This window comes from Stegodyphus dumicola, chromosome 10 (genome assembly GCF_044657685.1).
Source record: "Stegodyphus dumicola isolate Sdum_Otavi_A_Nest chromosome 10, ASM4465768v1".
Lineage (NCBI taxonomy): Eukaryota > Metazoa > Arthropoda > Arachnida > Araneae > Eresidae > Stegodyphus > Stegodyphus dumicola.
In genome coordinates this window covers 28,066,618-28,079,692 of record NC_140777.1, presented here as the reverse complement: position 1 = coordinate 28,079,692, position 13,075 = coordinate 28,066,618, and the positions used below count along the sequence as shown (strand labels likewise).

General features: G+C 33.8%; 1 protein-coding gene across 2 annotated transcripts in view; it reads right to left on the bottom strand.

The window, feature by feature from the left end:
* LOC118193806 (negative elongation factor A-like) overlaps positions 1-13,075 on the bottom strand; it is a 58,043-nt gene that overhangs the window by 10,555 nt on the left and 34,413 nt on the right. For both annotated transcript variants that reach the window (XM_035364967.2, XM_085824823.1), the window contains exon 10: positions 584-683. In XM_035364967.2, the coding sequence (XP_035220858.1) occupies positions 584-683 (100 nt within the window). The remainder of the gene's footprint in view (positions 1-583; positions 684-13,075) is intronic.

The window sequence follows — 13,075 nt, the reverse complement described above, 5'->3', positions numbered from 1 at the left end:
CTCATTGTGTAATCGTTTCTCAAGAACTGAGGTCGGACCAGCCTCACACAGATTTATATGTCAACAGAAGCAGAGATGAAGATAAAAATCCCAAATACATATTTCTAATTACATGTTCCTTAAAGTGAGAAGCCTTGTTAGGCATTTCTGATTTGCTACAGTTCTCTCTGACTGCAAGTTGGAATTCTTTACAGAATCCTTCTTAAGTTAACAATATTACTCAGACAGACATGAAATTTCACCTTATCTTAAGAAACTTTGTAACTGGCAGTATATATCTGTGATAAGTTTTTATGGAATTAGCCCACTGGCAATTTCACTGAATACATTAATGGATAAAAAGCATGAATTTCTTTCAAATGACAACATAGCAAATTTAGAAAAAATAAACTTCATCAATGCATAATAAGGTTCTATTTGTATAGTAATGTCTTTTAATATGCCCCCTAATTTTACACATGTCATTGCTTTTTGCATGACCATACATAGCATAATTTAAAAATTTAAATGTTCAACTTTTAGAAACTATAGTTCAACTATATAAGAAACATACTGAAACATATAACAGCAATACACCACTTACCTCGAGACCCTGCGATAAATCCCAGTATAAGGGCTTTCTCAGGTCTTGTAACTTTATTGGATTTGTTAAACATATCTTGAGCTTCTTGCATCTGCTCTTTCTATTTAAAATATCAAAAAGCCAAATTAAGAACTGAAATATAGTAGAATACTTAATAAGCTTTTTGTGCATACATCAATAAAATTTCGTCAAATATATTCATTACTTAAAAGGCAAAAATGATACACAAATTAATAAGCAAGCTTTTCAGATGATGCATTTTATCTATTTCAGTATGAGCTGAAAGTGCTTGATCTGGAACACATAAAGATACTGGAAAATAATTTTTCCATATTCATTGAATCAAAAAATGCTAAAAATAACTTTCCGATATCAACCAAATTAAAAAAAAAGTAACAAAACTTCCATCACAAGCTCTAAGAAACTTGATTTTCAAAGTTCCAAAATAAATGTAACAATTTTCTTAAGATAAGTAATTTTCATATCTTGGAAAAGACTTATTTTCTTAAGTTTACTGACCTAAAACAATCTAACTCCATAGCATAAACAAAACATATATTTGTACTATATTTTAGTAGTGTAATAATTTTTAAAGACAGTTATATAAAAATTTCATTTTAGAAGGTTTATTTTCTTAACCAAATAAAATCAAATTTTAATCAACTAAACTATTTTTTTGTCCAATTATAGAATTATTTACGCATGCCATGATGTAATCAGTACATAATACTTGGTCCTCAAAAGTGTTTCATTGAAATGTATGTAGCATCCTCTATATGAATGAAAGACAGACTGTCTTTTAGGGTGAGAGGCTGGAGGTTCAGTATGATTAACTATAAATTCTGCATTTTTTTAATAATCATATTACAAAATTACATTAGAAAATGTGATTTGTCCAAGCTACAGATTACATATTTGTATTGTGTCTGGGACACATTGAGCGGATCCCGAAAAATAAAAGCTTTTTTTGGGGGGTCAAAAATGAAGACGAAGCAACTCAAGCAGTTTATTAGATCTCTGTAACTACTATACAGATTATATTCCAAAATATTCGGAATTAGTATAGCAACTTACTGAATTTAAAAAGAAAATACCTGATGAAATCCATGAAAAGAGGAGCAAGACATAGATTTTGAGAAACTTAAAAGATGCTTTAATTAAATCTTCATTGTTGTACACTCATGTCTACAATTATCTTTACATACCCAAAAATGATGATATTCAATGAAATATCGAATCAATGTGATCCGTATTTGCAGGGAATGTGTGAAAACCAAGCCTAATTAGCATTATTCAATCAAAAGTAATCAAACGGTTTGTGATATGCAAATCTAGGCGTTACGTCATCCAAGGGTGAATCAAGCGCTTTGCGCAAACTGAATATTTGAGTGAATTTCTGCAACATAGTGTTTGATTTCAGTGTGTAGGGACTCAAAGCGGTTTGTTATGGCTTCGAAGTATCATTTGGAAGAATCTGTAAAGTGGTGAATTATCGGCCGTTTAGAAGCAGGGCAGTCAATCATGGAAACAGCCACATGTCTGAATATTTCAAGACAGACAGTCTCTAAGCTATGGAAACAGTTTCAAAATGATGGAAGTGTTGTAAGGAGCCCTGGACAAGGTCGGAAACGAATGACAACTGCTTCTGAAGATCGGTATTTGGCATTAACTGCCCGTCATAACAGAAAGGCTACTGCTCGCCAGTTAAGTTCAGATCTTGCAGCCGCCACTGGAACTGTTGCATCACGGCAAACAATATACAGAAGGCTTAATGAAAAAGGCCTTTATGCCAGAAAGCCAAGGGTATGTGTTTTACTGTCTTCAGAGAAAAAGAGGGATCGCTTTAATTGGTGTAAAGAACATCAAAACTGGACAAAACTGGAACATCAAAACTGGACCTGGACTGAACATCAATGGTCCCATGTTCTCTTTACTGATGAGTCGCGGTTTAGTTTAACTGGTGATTCTAAACGTGTTGGAACTTATGGGACTACCTTGGAAGAGCAATTGCACGTATACATCCTCCTCCTAGAGATGTAAATGCTCTGAAGACGGCATTGCTGGAAGAGTGGAGATTAATTCCCCAAACTGTGGTTAACAACGTTATTTCCAGCCTTAAAACACGTTGTGATATGTGTGTACAAGTCAGGGGAGATCATATTCCATATTAAATTCGTGAGAATCATTCCTTTTTTTCTTAACTCTCTTTGTCACACTTTATTACCATTTTTATTGTTTCATGCTACAATTTTATATCATATGAGGTGATCTTCAATTTTTTCTTTTGCATTTATGTGTCATCATGTTATGTATGATTCCACGAAAATTCATTAAATTATAAGTCATAGTCTCTGAGAAATCCGTGAATTTATGCATGTAAACATAATTTTGGACATGAGTGTATACAATACTTTTGGAACAGCCATGCATTTATACCTTGTGATGCCTCTCAAACAGAATTTGCAGCACATTTAACAAAAAAAATTATTCAGGAACGCATTTATCCCATAACCTATGCAAGTCAAAAGTGAACTTTAACTCAGAGGTCATGGTTTAGTGTTGAGAGAGAATTATTTGCTATTGTATGAAGTTCAAAGAAATTTGAAGCAAGGATTTCTGTATCCACAGTTGAATTACACCACCAATCATAATCCTTTACCTTATTTGATCAAATGTGCGCAACAATCATCTTCGATACAAAAGTACAATATGGCCATGAAACAATGTCCAGAAATCAAAACAGGTAATGCCTTATCAACACTGGTAGAAGAATGGCTATCCTTTGTTATACATGGACAGAAAGCCTTTTTATTGGTGTGATCATATGGACAATTTATGAAGACTTTAGTTTTAATGATTTAGTTAATTTTAGCAATTTAGATTGATTTGTTAATTTTTTATTTTCCTTAATGCTTATATACTGCAATATATTTCTCTACTTTGTTAAATATTTTTAATGGTATAGAACCTAGATAGTTAAAAAAAAAAGGGTGCTTAATTTTTTTTTTTTTTTTTTTTAAAGTTCTGCTTTAAGAATATTTCCTTTAGAGTTAATTGTTTTGCTATGCAAATACTGTAATGCTTCTATAATTTTTGTTTTGTTAAATAAATGTCAGATTAATCAATATGATGATGAAATGGAGCACTAGGCCTTATGTTATCAGAATCATAGAAGAATGTGTAGCGCTTGGTCCTTATAAGAGTTAACTTTTTCACGACGGCACACCTTTGTTTAAGATGCTCATGCGGGACGGAAGAGAATCAAAGGCAGTCACCGTACAGGACGGAGGTTTTGCATCGCTAAGCCTAATTTTATAACAAAAATTAGAAAAACAAAAGTTTCGCTTCTAGCATCGTAATTTTTGGTATCCTTTTAGATTATTACTTGAGCTCTTATATGTCTTAAAATTAGCCCTTGAAACATTTTTTTCTTTATTTTACACGAAAATATACTTAAAAAATTGTTTATCTTCTAAAATAATTTTCGGAAGAGCTATTCAAATTATTCCGAAGTTTTAATTGATAAAATCCATCAATAAAGTTTAAAATTATTAAAAAGAACACAATAAAGACTATTTACAGTAAGAAGTAACAAAATTTAAAATGAAAACGAGCGTGGTAAATCTCGAAGCACAGAGAAGTATCACTTTGTAACTCTTAGAAAAAGTATCACTTTTTAACTCTTTAGAAAATGAATCAGTACTCTTATTTGTGTTAGTAAATGGTTCACTAACCATACTAGGGTATTCTTCCTCTGATAAATAGCGCCTTCCCGCCATAATAGACTGGAGGTGAGGCTTTCCTAAATAAAAAAGGAAGAAACGAAAATATATCTGAAGGCAATGCAAAACGTAAAAGAACTCCGCACAGTAACCCTTAAAGAAGTAGTAGGGTGAAAAAATATAATAAAAAAAGGAAATGGATATAAATCAGATACGAGAATGTTTTCATTAGCACGCAGCGATTTAAAGAGCCCACCTCTGTTTACGCTTTCCCTCCGCCCCCACCACCCTCGAACAGCTGATGAATAAAATACCAAACTCAAGTAGAATACATCAAACTGTGTTCATTTCAAAAGTAATGGACACAGGATGCCAGCTAGTGGCCTTCAGAAAAACATTCCACCTTAAAATGCGTATACGCATCACCCGTTCTCTGAATGCGATCTTTACTGATGCGTGGATGGGACGCCCGCCTGTAAGAGATGTTCTTAGGGAATGCATATATGGGACGCCCGTCCTGAAAGGGTTAAACTGAAATGTAAGTAGCATTCTCTGTATGAATGAAAGCTAGTTAAACACTGGCTTCAGCGAGAGAGGCTTGGGGTTCAGTGTGAACAGCTATAAAATCAACAGTTTTTTTACAATAAACTTTATAATTCATAAATAATATAAATATCCTCTTCATGTTGTGGTGAATAAACAAAAAAGATTAATTTGAATATCATTATTGTGAAGAAAAGAGAGAGAGTCTGGCAATGAATTGGATGCTACACAATCTGTAATCATGGAAAGTGAATAACTTGCCATGAAGATGTAAGTTTTGAAAGAGTATTTCAGATCATGTTCAGTTCATACAGCCCAGTAATTTTTAGCTTTTCACTTTATTCTTCCTTTTTCACTACATATTAGAATGACTTTATATTTTTCTTTTTGATTCAAGTAGTACATAATAAACAGTATGTAAACTAAGTGGTGTAACAGCCTAATGGGACCAAGGCCTGCAGTGCCCGAAATCTGTTTCTTGACCGTGGGCCTCGGGGTGCGTAAGCATATGGCCTGAACAAGTGATCAGCTTGTCGCAGGACCCCCAGTGTTTAGTCTCCAAGCGAACTTGGTACTCATTTTATCGACCCAAGTGATGGAAATCAAGGGATGAAAGGTTGAGTCGACCTTGTCCAGCTCGGGAATCGAACCCCGGACCTGTGGTGCTGCTACAGGGTGTGTTAGCCACTGCACCACCGGGCCTAATAAACAGTATGTAAATATGAAAATATTTTACATCTATGTATTATACATTTATTAATATATATAATACCGCTAAAGTTCAAAAGTCGTGAAAGTGCACATTACCTAGCTAATCTGCAGAATAACTGATTTGCTCCATTAAAGTGTGGAATCAAGAGTTTTACCTATGTAACGTGAACATTAATGGCTTTCCTATCAGTAAAGTTCAAAAGTTTGTTTCTCTTCTTTTCTTTTCCTCTCCCTCCACTTTGCACATTACCTACTAGGCGCTCTTTAAATTGAAAATAAGATTTTTGCTGGAACAACAGCAGCATTTCTGTATGCTTATATGTGGGAACTGTAACTGTAACTAAGATTATGTAAGAGCACCATCTAGATTAGGGTGTGGTCAGATGAGATGAGACGTGAATGATAGTGAGGACAGACGTGTCCAAAATGTTTTGACGATTATTCTTTTTACTTTTCTTTTCATTCTAATGTAAATAAATAAATCTTAGTTTAACTTCATGAGTTGTAGTTATGTTTATCATCAATCCTTCCCCATATATTGGTGTCAGAAGTTTCGATTCCGTGCTCATAGTTGGATTGTGCCATTTGGATTACTAACGTTCACCCAAATGGATTACAGGTGAGCAATTAACATTTATCCATTTCATTTTGACTGTATAATTGTTTCAAGTAATAAACATGTCTTCAGAAGAAAATTTTGAAAAGTTAAAACGAAAGCGTAGTATTGAAAGAAGCAGTACTACTAAACTAATTTCAAGAATCGATGAACATGTTACATGTGATATCTTAGATGAACATCTAGAAGTTTTAATAGAGAAAATGAATAAACTAAAGTGCTTAGATAGTCAAATTGAACATTTCATTGATGTAAACTTAATTGAGAAAGAAGTAAACACTAGTATTGATTACCAAGAAAAATGTCTTAGGTATACTAACAAACTTAAACGTTTATTGAAACAGAAAGATAGTTTTACTAACTCATCAACATCTGACAAACTGTTAAGTACTCCGAATGATAGTTTAAATTTACCCTCTTCAGTTAAACTTCCTAAATTAACAATCACACCGTATTCAGGAGACCCAAATATTTGGAATGAATTCTGGAATTCGTTCGAAACCACTATCGATCGAAATGATTCCCTTACGAAAATTGAAAAGTTTGCCTATTTAAAAACATATTTGACTGGAGGAGCTTTAAGTGTAGTATCTGGTTTTCAGTTAACTGACAAAAATTACGACAACTGTGTAAAGTTGCTTAAAGATCGTTTTGGTCGAAAAGATAATATAATTGATTCTTTTATGAGTAAACTTTTAAACTTGCAAAGTGTTAAAAACTCTTCAAATGTTCCAGCTTTGAGAAAGTTATATGATGAGCTCGATATAGCTATACGAAATTTAGATTCACTGCAAGAGGATTCAAAATCCTATGGTCCACTTTTGATTTCAATTGTTCTAAATTTATTGCCAGAAAATCTTGTTTTAGATTTTAAGTGAAACACATATTCAAAATGCGATGTAACAATTTCTGACCTTCTTTCTTTTTTAAAGTGCGAAATTCAGTCTCGTGAATCTACATTTATAGCTTTACGCGATAGAAAAGGTTTCTCAGCAAATTCCAGTAATTACCAGTCATCTAAATGTTATAATTGTAATGGATTTGGTCATTTATCTAAGTTTTGTCCCGACAAACATCGCGGACCCAAATGTTTATCTTGTGGAAATTTCGGTCATAAATTCTTTACCTGTATTAAGAAAACTCCGAAGCAAATTGACAAAAACAACAGTCCAATATCTGAAAAAAAAAACAAATGCTGTCACATCAATCAACTTTCATGCCCCGAACCTACTCCATAAAGTAATCAAAATTAATGATATATCACTCACCGCTATCATTGATACCCGCCGATTCTGTCTAACGACATTTATAAACAAATCGGGAATTACGCTTTAAGCGTGTTTCCTAATATGTTAACTGGCTTTGGTAATGACAAAATTAAACCATTGGGTTATTTTACAGCTGACATTTTAATAGATACGGAATTATTTACGACTAATGTTTATGTTGTCGACAGTAATGTAATGCCATTTGACGCTATAATTGGCATGGACATTCTTAAACAGGGTGAAGTTAACATAAACAAAGATGGTGTTCATATTTCTAAACATGTTGTTAAACAAAATGATCCGGAAGATGTGTACATCAATAATATTTCCCTTAATCAAACATTTGAATTAGAAATAGGTCCTACTGCTACAAAAGAACAAGTTAGAATTATTGAAAATCTTGTCTCCGATTACAGACCCCTTAAAACCAAAACTACGAACATTGAGATGACTATTCAAGTAAAAGATAAAACACCTATTTTTCACAGACCTCGACGATTGCCTTTCGTCGAAAGAGACATTGTAGACAAGCAAGTTCAAACTTGGTTAGCCGACAGCATAAATGAACCTTGTTCTTCCGAATATTCTAGTCAAGTTGTAGTAGTATGCAAAAAAAAAAAAAAAAAAAAAAAAAAAAAAAAAAAAAAGGCAACCCTACAGTTTGTATTGACTATCAGAAATTAAACAAGAAAATAGTTAAAGATCGGTATCCCTTACCCTTAATAGAAGACTTATTGGATAAACTACAAGATGCTCGTACATTCACTACAATCGATTTAAAAAATGCTTTCTTCCATGTTAGTGTCGACAAAAACAGCCGACATTACACTTCATTTGTCACACATAATGGACAATATCAGTTTCTATGTGTACTTTTCGGTCTCAGTACTTCTCCTTTTGTATTTCAATGATTTGTAAATTCTGTTTTCAAGGATTTAATCTTGCAAGGTCATGTTTTATTGTATCTTGATGATATCATAATTCCTGCTAAAGATGAAGATGAAGGGATTCAGCGTTTGAAATCTGTTTTCTCAGTTGCATCTGCTTATGGACTCAAAATTAATTTTAACAAAATCTAAATTTTTAAGTCCTAGAATTGAATTTCTTGGTCATGTCATCGAAAATGGTCAACTGTTCCTATCTCCTCTTAAAACAGCCGCTGTTATTAATTATCCTGAACCTAAAAGTCACAAAGACTTGCAAAGTTTCCTTGGTCTTGCCGGATATTTCCGTAAATTTATTCTCAATTTTTCCATAATTGCTCAACCATTAACTGATCTCCTTAAGAAAGGTAACGACTTCCACTTTGGTGACAATGAAAGAAAAGCTTTCAATCTTTTGAAACAACGTTTATGTGAAAAACCCGTACTCAACATCTATAATCAACACCGCGATACCGAAATACACACTGATGCCAGTATCCATGGTTATGGTTGTATACTCATTGAAAGGTCTATGATAGATAATTGCCTACATCCTGTTTATTACATGAGTAAAAAGACATCTGATGCAGAAAAGAAATTCACCAGTTACGAACTTGAAGTATTAGCTGTAATTCAAGCTTTGAAAAAATTTAGAGTTTATCTTTTAGGAAAACACTTCAAGATTATTACTGACTGTAATGCGTTCAAAATGACGATGAACAAGAAAGACTTAAATACACGAATAGCACATTGGGCATTGATGTTAGAAGATTTCGACTACGAAATAGAACACGGAACTGGAACACGAATGACACACGTTGATGCATTCAGCAGCTCCCTTGTTATGATCATCACTCAGGATAGCCTCATTTTGAAAATATGAAACTCTCAAGAGCAAGATGATCACATCTGAGCTATCAAAGAAGTCTTAAAAGTTAAACCTTATGATGACTATTGTGTTAAAGCTGATATACTTTATAAATTTCTAGACGGTAAGGAATTACTTGTTATTCCACAATCAATGCAGTGTGACATAATTAAGGACGCACATCTTCGTGGACATTTCGCTTCTAAACGAACAGAACTCATCAAACAAGAATTTTATATTCCTAAACTTAAAGATAAAATTGACAACTATATTGCTAATTGTGTTCCTTGCATACTAATTAATCGTAAATGTGGTAAACAAGAAGGTATGTTGCATTCTATACCTAAACAAGATGCACCACTTCACACATATCATATTGATCATTTAGGGCCACTCCACAGTACTCATAAAAATTACAAGTATATATTTGCTGTTATTGACTCTTTCACAAAGTTTGTATGGCTTTACCCGACAAAATCTACTGATAGCACTGAAGTAATATCTAAATTGGAAAATAAAAAATTTGTCTTTGGAAATCCTTCGCATATAATTTCAGATAAAGGATCAGCATTTACTTCAAAAGATTTTCAAGATTATTGTTCAACCAACAATATACAGCACATTCTAATTACTACAGGACTTCCTCGTGCCAATGGACAAATTGAAAGATTGAATTCTGTCATAATTTCTGTTCTTTCCAAATTATCGATTCAAAATCCGTCAAAATTGTATACACACGTTGGTGAAGTTCAGCAAGTGATCAATTCAACATACCAACGGAGTATCAATACAACCCCATTCCAACTCATGTTTGGAACTAAAATGAAATCTGCTAATCATGATAAAATTACAGAGTTGTTAAATGCAGAGATCCAGTCAGATTTCGTCAACACTCGTGAGGATCTTCACAAGGAAGCTAAATGACAAATTTTGAAAGTCCAGGCTGAAAATCGTCAAACTTACAATCTGCGATGTAAACCATCCCATAAATTCCAGCTTCATGATCTAGTAGCAATCAAGCGTACACAATATGGACCTGGTCTTAAACTGAAACCCAAGTTTCTCGGACCATATAAAATCGTGAAAATCAAACAAAATGATACTTATGATGTTAAAAAATGTGGTTTCTTCGATGGACCTATGCAAACAAGTACTTGCGCCGAATTTATGAAACCTTGGACTTCATCAGAACATATTACCTGAACTTATGTTTTATGGACCTGAACTGTGTTTTATGGACAGTTACTCATATGAACTGCTCTACACTTTTGGACTTTAAATCCTATCCATCTTTTCTATGATTAAGATTACTTATTTCTATGATTATTATGATTATGATTATTTTTTTTTTATTTTTCTAGGTGCTGTTATTAGAAGATCCAGACAGAATATTATTTTCTTTTATCTCTTTAACTTAGTATTTCCATTTTATCTGTATTAATTTAGTATTTTCATTTATAGTTTAATAGTATTAGTAGTTTTTCTTTTTTCCTTATTTTATATGTTAAATTTCACTGTTTGCTCTTGTCATCTGAGGGCAGATGACTATGTCGGATGGCCGAATTATGTGGGAACTGTAACTAAGATTATGTAAGAGCGCCATCTAGATTAGGGTGTGGTCAGATGAGATGAGACGTGAACGATAGTGAGGACAGACGTATCCAAAATGTTTTGACGATTATTCTTTTTACTTTTCTTTTTCATTCTAATGTAAATAAATAAATCTTAGTTTAACTTCATGAGTTGTAGTTATGCTTATCATCAATCCTTCCCCATATATATTAACACGTTATTTATTTATCAATATCTAAAAAATCAAGTTAATAAAATGAAACAACCAACAAATTAGTTGATAGAATCAATCATCAATCAATTAATTAAATGTGATCAAATGTTATCGAATTGTGATGTTTAATCAAAGTAAGAATCTATGTGGAGGAAATTTTTAAACTAAAACAAAAAACAAAATTTTATGAGTATCATCTACAGTAGAATTCCTGCTATCCATACTTTGTATATCTGCAACTTCAATTACTTGGATTACTTACTCCACTTTCTATAATAAGTAAAATTATACTAGCATTTAATTTATTTAAGTGTTTCATTAGTTTGAGCAAAAAGCTATTAAAATCTACAATCTACATTTTTAAAAATAAAACTATTAAACTAATTTAGATTAATTGATACTCTACTGTTTGACATATATGCAGGGCTGGCACCCAAGCATGTACAACACATGCAGCCACATCAGACGGCAGAATTTAAGGGTGGCAAAATTTGTAAAATTTAGGGAGCTATTGGGCAGCAGATTTTAGAAATTGAAGAGATTGCACTGGGCAGTGAAAAGAGTAACACCAGTACTATAAACATAAATGCATTGGAGGGAAAGCTTAAAGAAACAATTATAAAAACCCAGGTAGCTTGAATGATTTTGCCCCTAATGCTACGGATTGCACAAAACTATTACGTTATGCCTAAAAGATACGTTAGATGTCCAAAATGTAATAGTCTTATCCAAAATGCAGAACTGTCTATTTCTGGGGGGGGGAAATTAAATAAGCACATAGGAAACATAATATAAAATGGAGTATGGGAAAGCTGGTGTTAGCAGTTTTTCAGAGACACATTGTAAAAAATTAATAAGGTATGTGGTCACTCCTGATGAAAATGCAAGCTTAACAGTGATTTTTCATTTTGCTGGTATTCTCTCCTCTCAACATAGTCAGTCACTACTGTAATGTGATATGGATGAGCATTACTGTCATAAGGATGAAGTTATTACCAACTGAATCTCTAAACAACTTCACATGCAAATTGAGAAACTCATCTCTCTATATTTCAGCATTCATAACTGAACAGGTAAAATTTACTAGGTCTCAACATGGCCATTTAAAATACCTGCAAATATCATGATTCTACCACCTTTGTACCTATGCTTTTTACCCAATGTTTTCAAACCTATTGCATATGTTTTGCTTATTCCAGAATTCCAGATTGTTGCACATCAGAAGTCCTTCTCTCCCTCTCTCTCTCAGAAAAAAAAAAAAAAAAAAAAAAAAAAAAAAAAGGGGGGGGGGGTCACCCAGTAAAGAGAATTTAAGGCCTCGTTGAATTAAAAAAAATTAGTGATTGTTAGTCATAATAAGTCATCAGTTGCGACTAGTTTTGCTGTTTGGGTATTCAATTGAAACACAACGATCACTCTGAGCTCGCAAACACTCAAAACCCACCATTCTGCGGGGGAAAATGTTCAAATCAATATGCTGGCTGCATTGTTTGTGCTTTCACGAAGACACAAGTTAAGTAGAATTTAAGGGCAATCCTTTAGATCTACTGGATGGGCAGCAATTTATATCAAAGTATAGGGTGTAAATTTTTGGCTTCTCCGCCTCGTGAACTAGCACACTACGGGTCTACTCTCCCTTTGGGCACTTCGTGGAGCAACCTCCACTATTACCCTTCCAGGGGAGCAGCGCACCACCTGGATACGACACCAGGCAGCACTGGTCGTCAATTGCTCCTGCCAGTCGCATGGACCGTTTCCCAGCAAACCGAGGGGAACTAGCCGTCCGGCTATGGTTCCACACCGCTCAGAACATGCCAGACCCTGAGGCCGGCCAATAAATGATCTTTCCCAGGGTCTTCAGAACCACCAAGTTCATAAATTTTATACCCTCGAGGCCGAGACTGCCTAGGTACAGATCCTAGCCAGTAGTTTTTCAAAGTTCTCTACGTTGACCCCGGGGGGGGGGGGTATATAATTCATAGCAAGGAACCTTTTTGCCTCAGGTGAAAAAATATCCTGGCACGGCTCTGTGAACGGCTAAAGTTTAAAGAATTA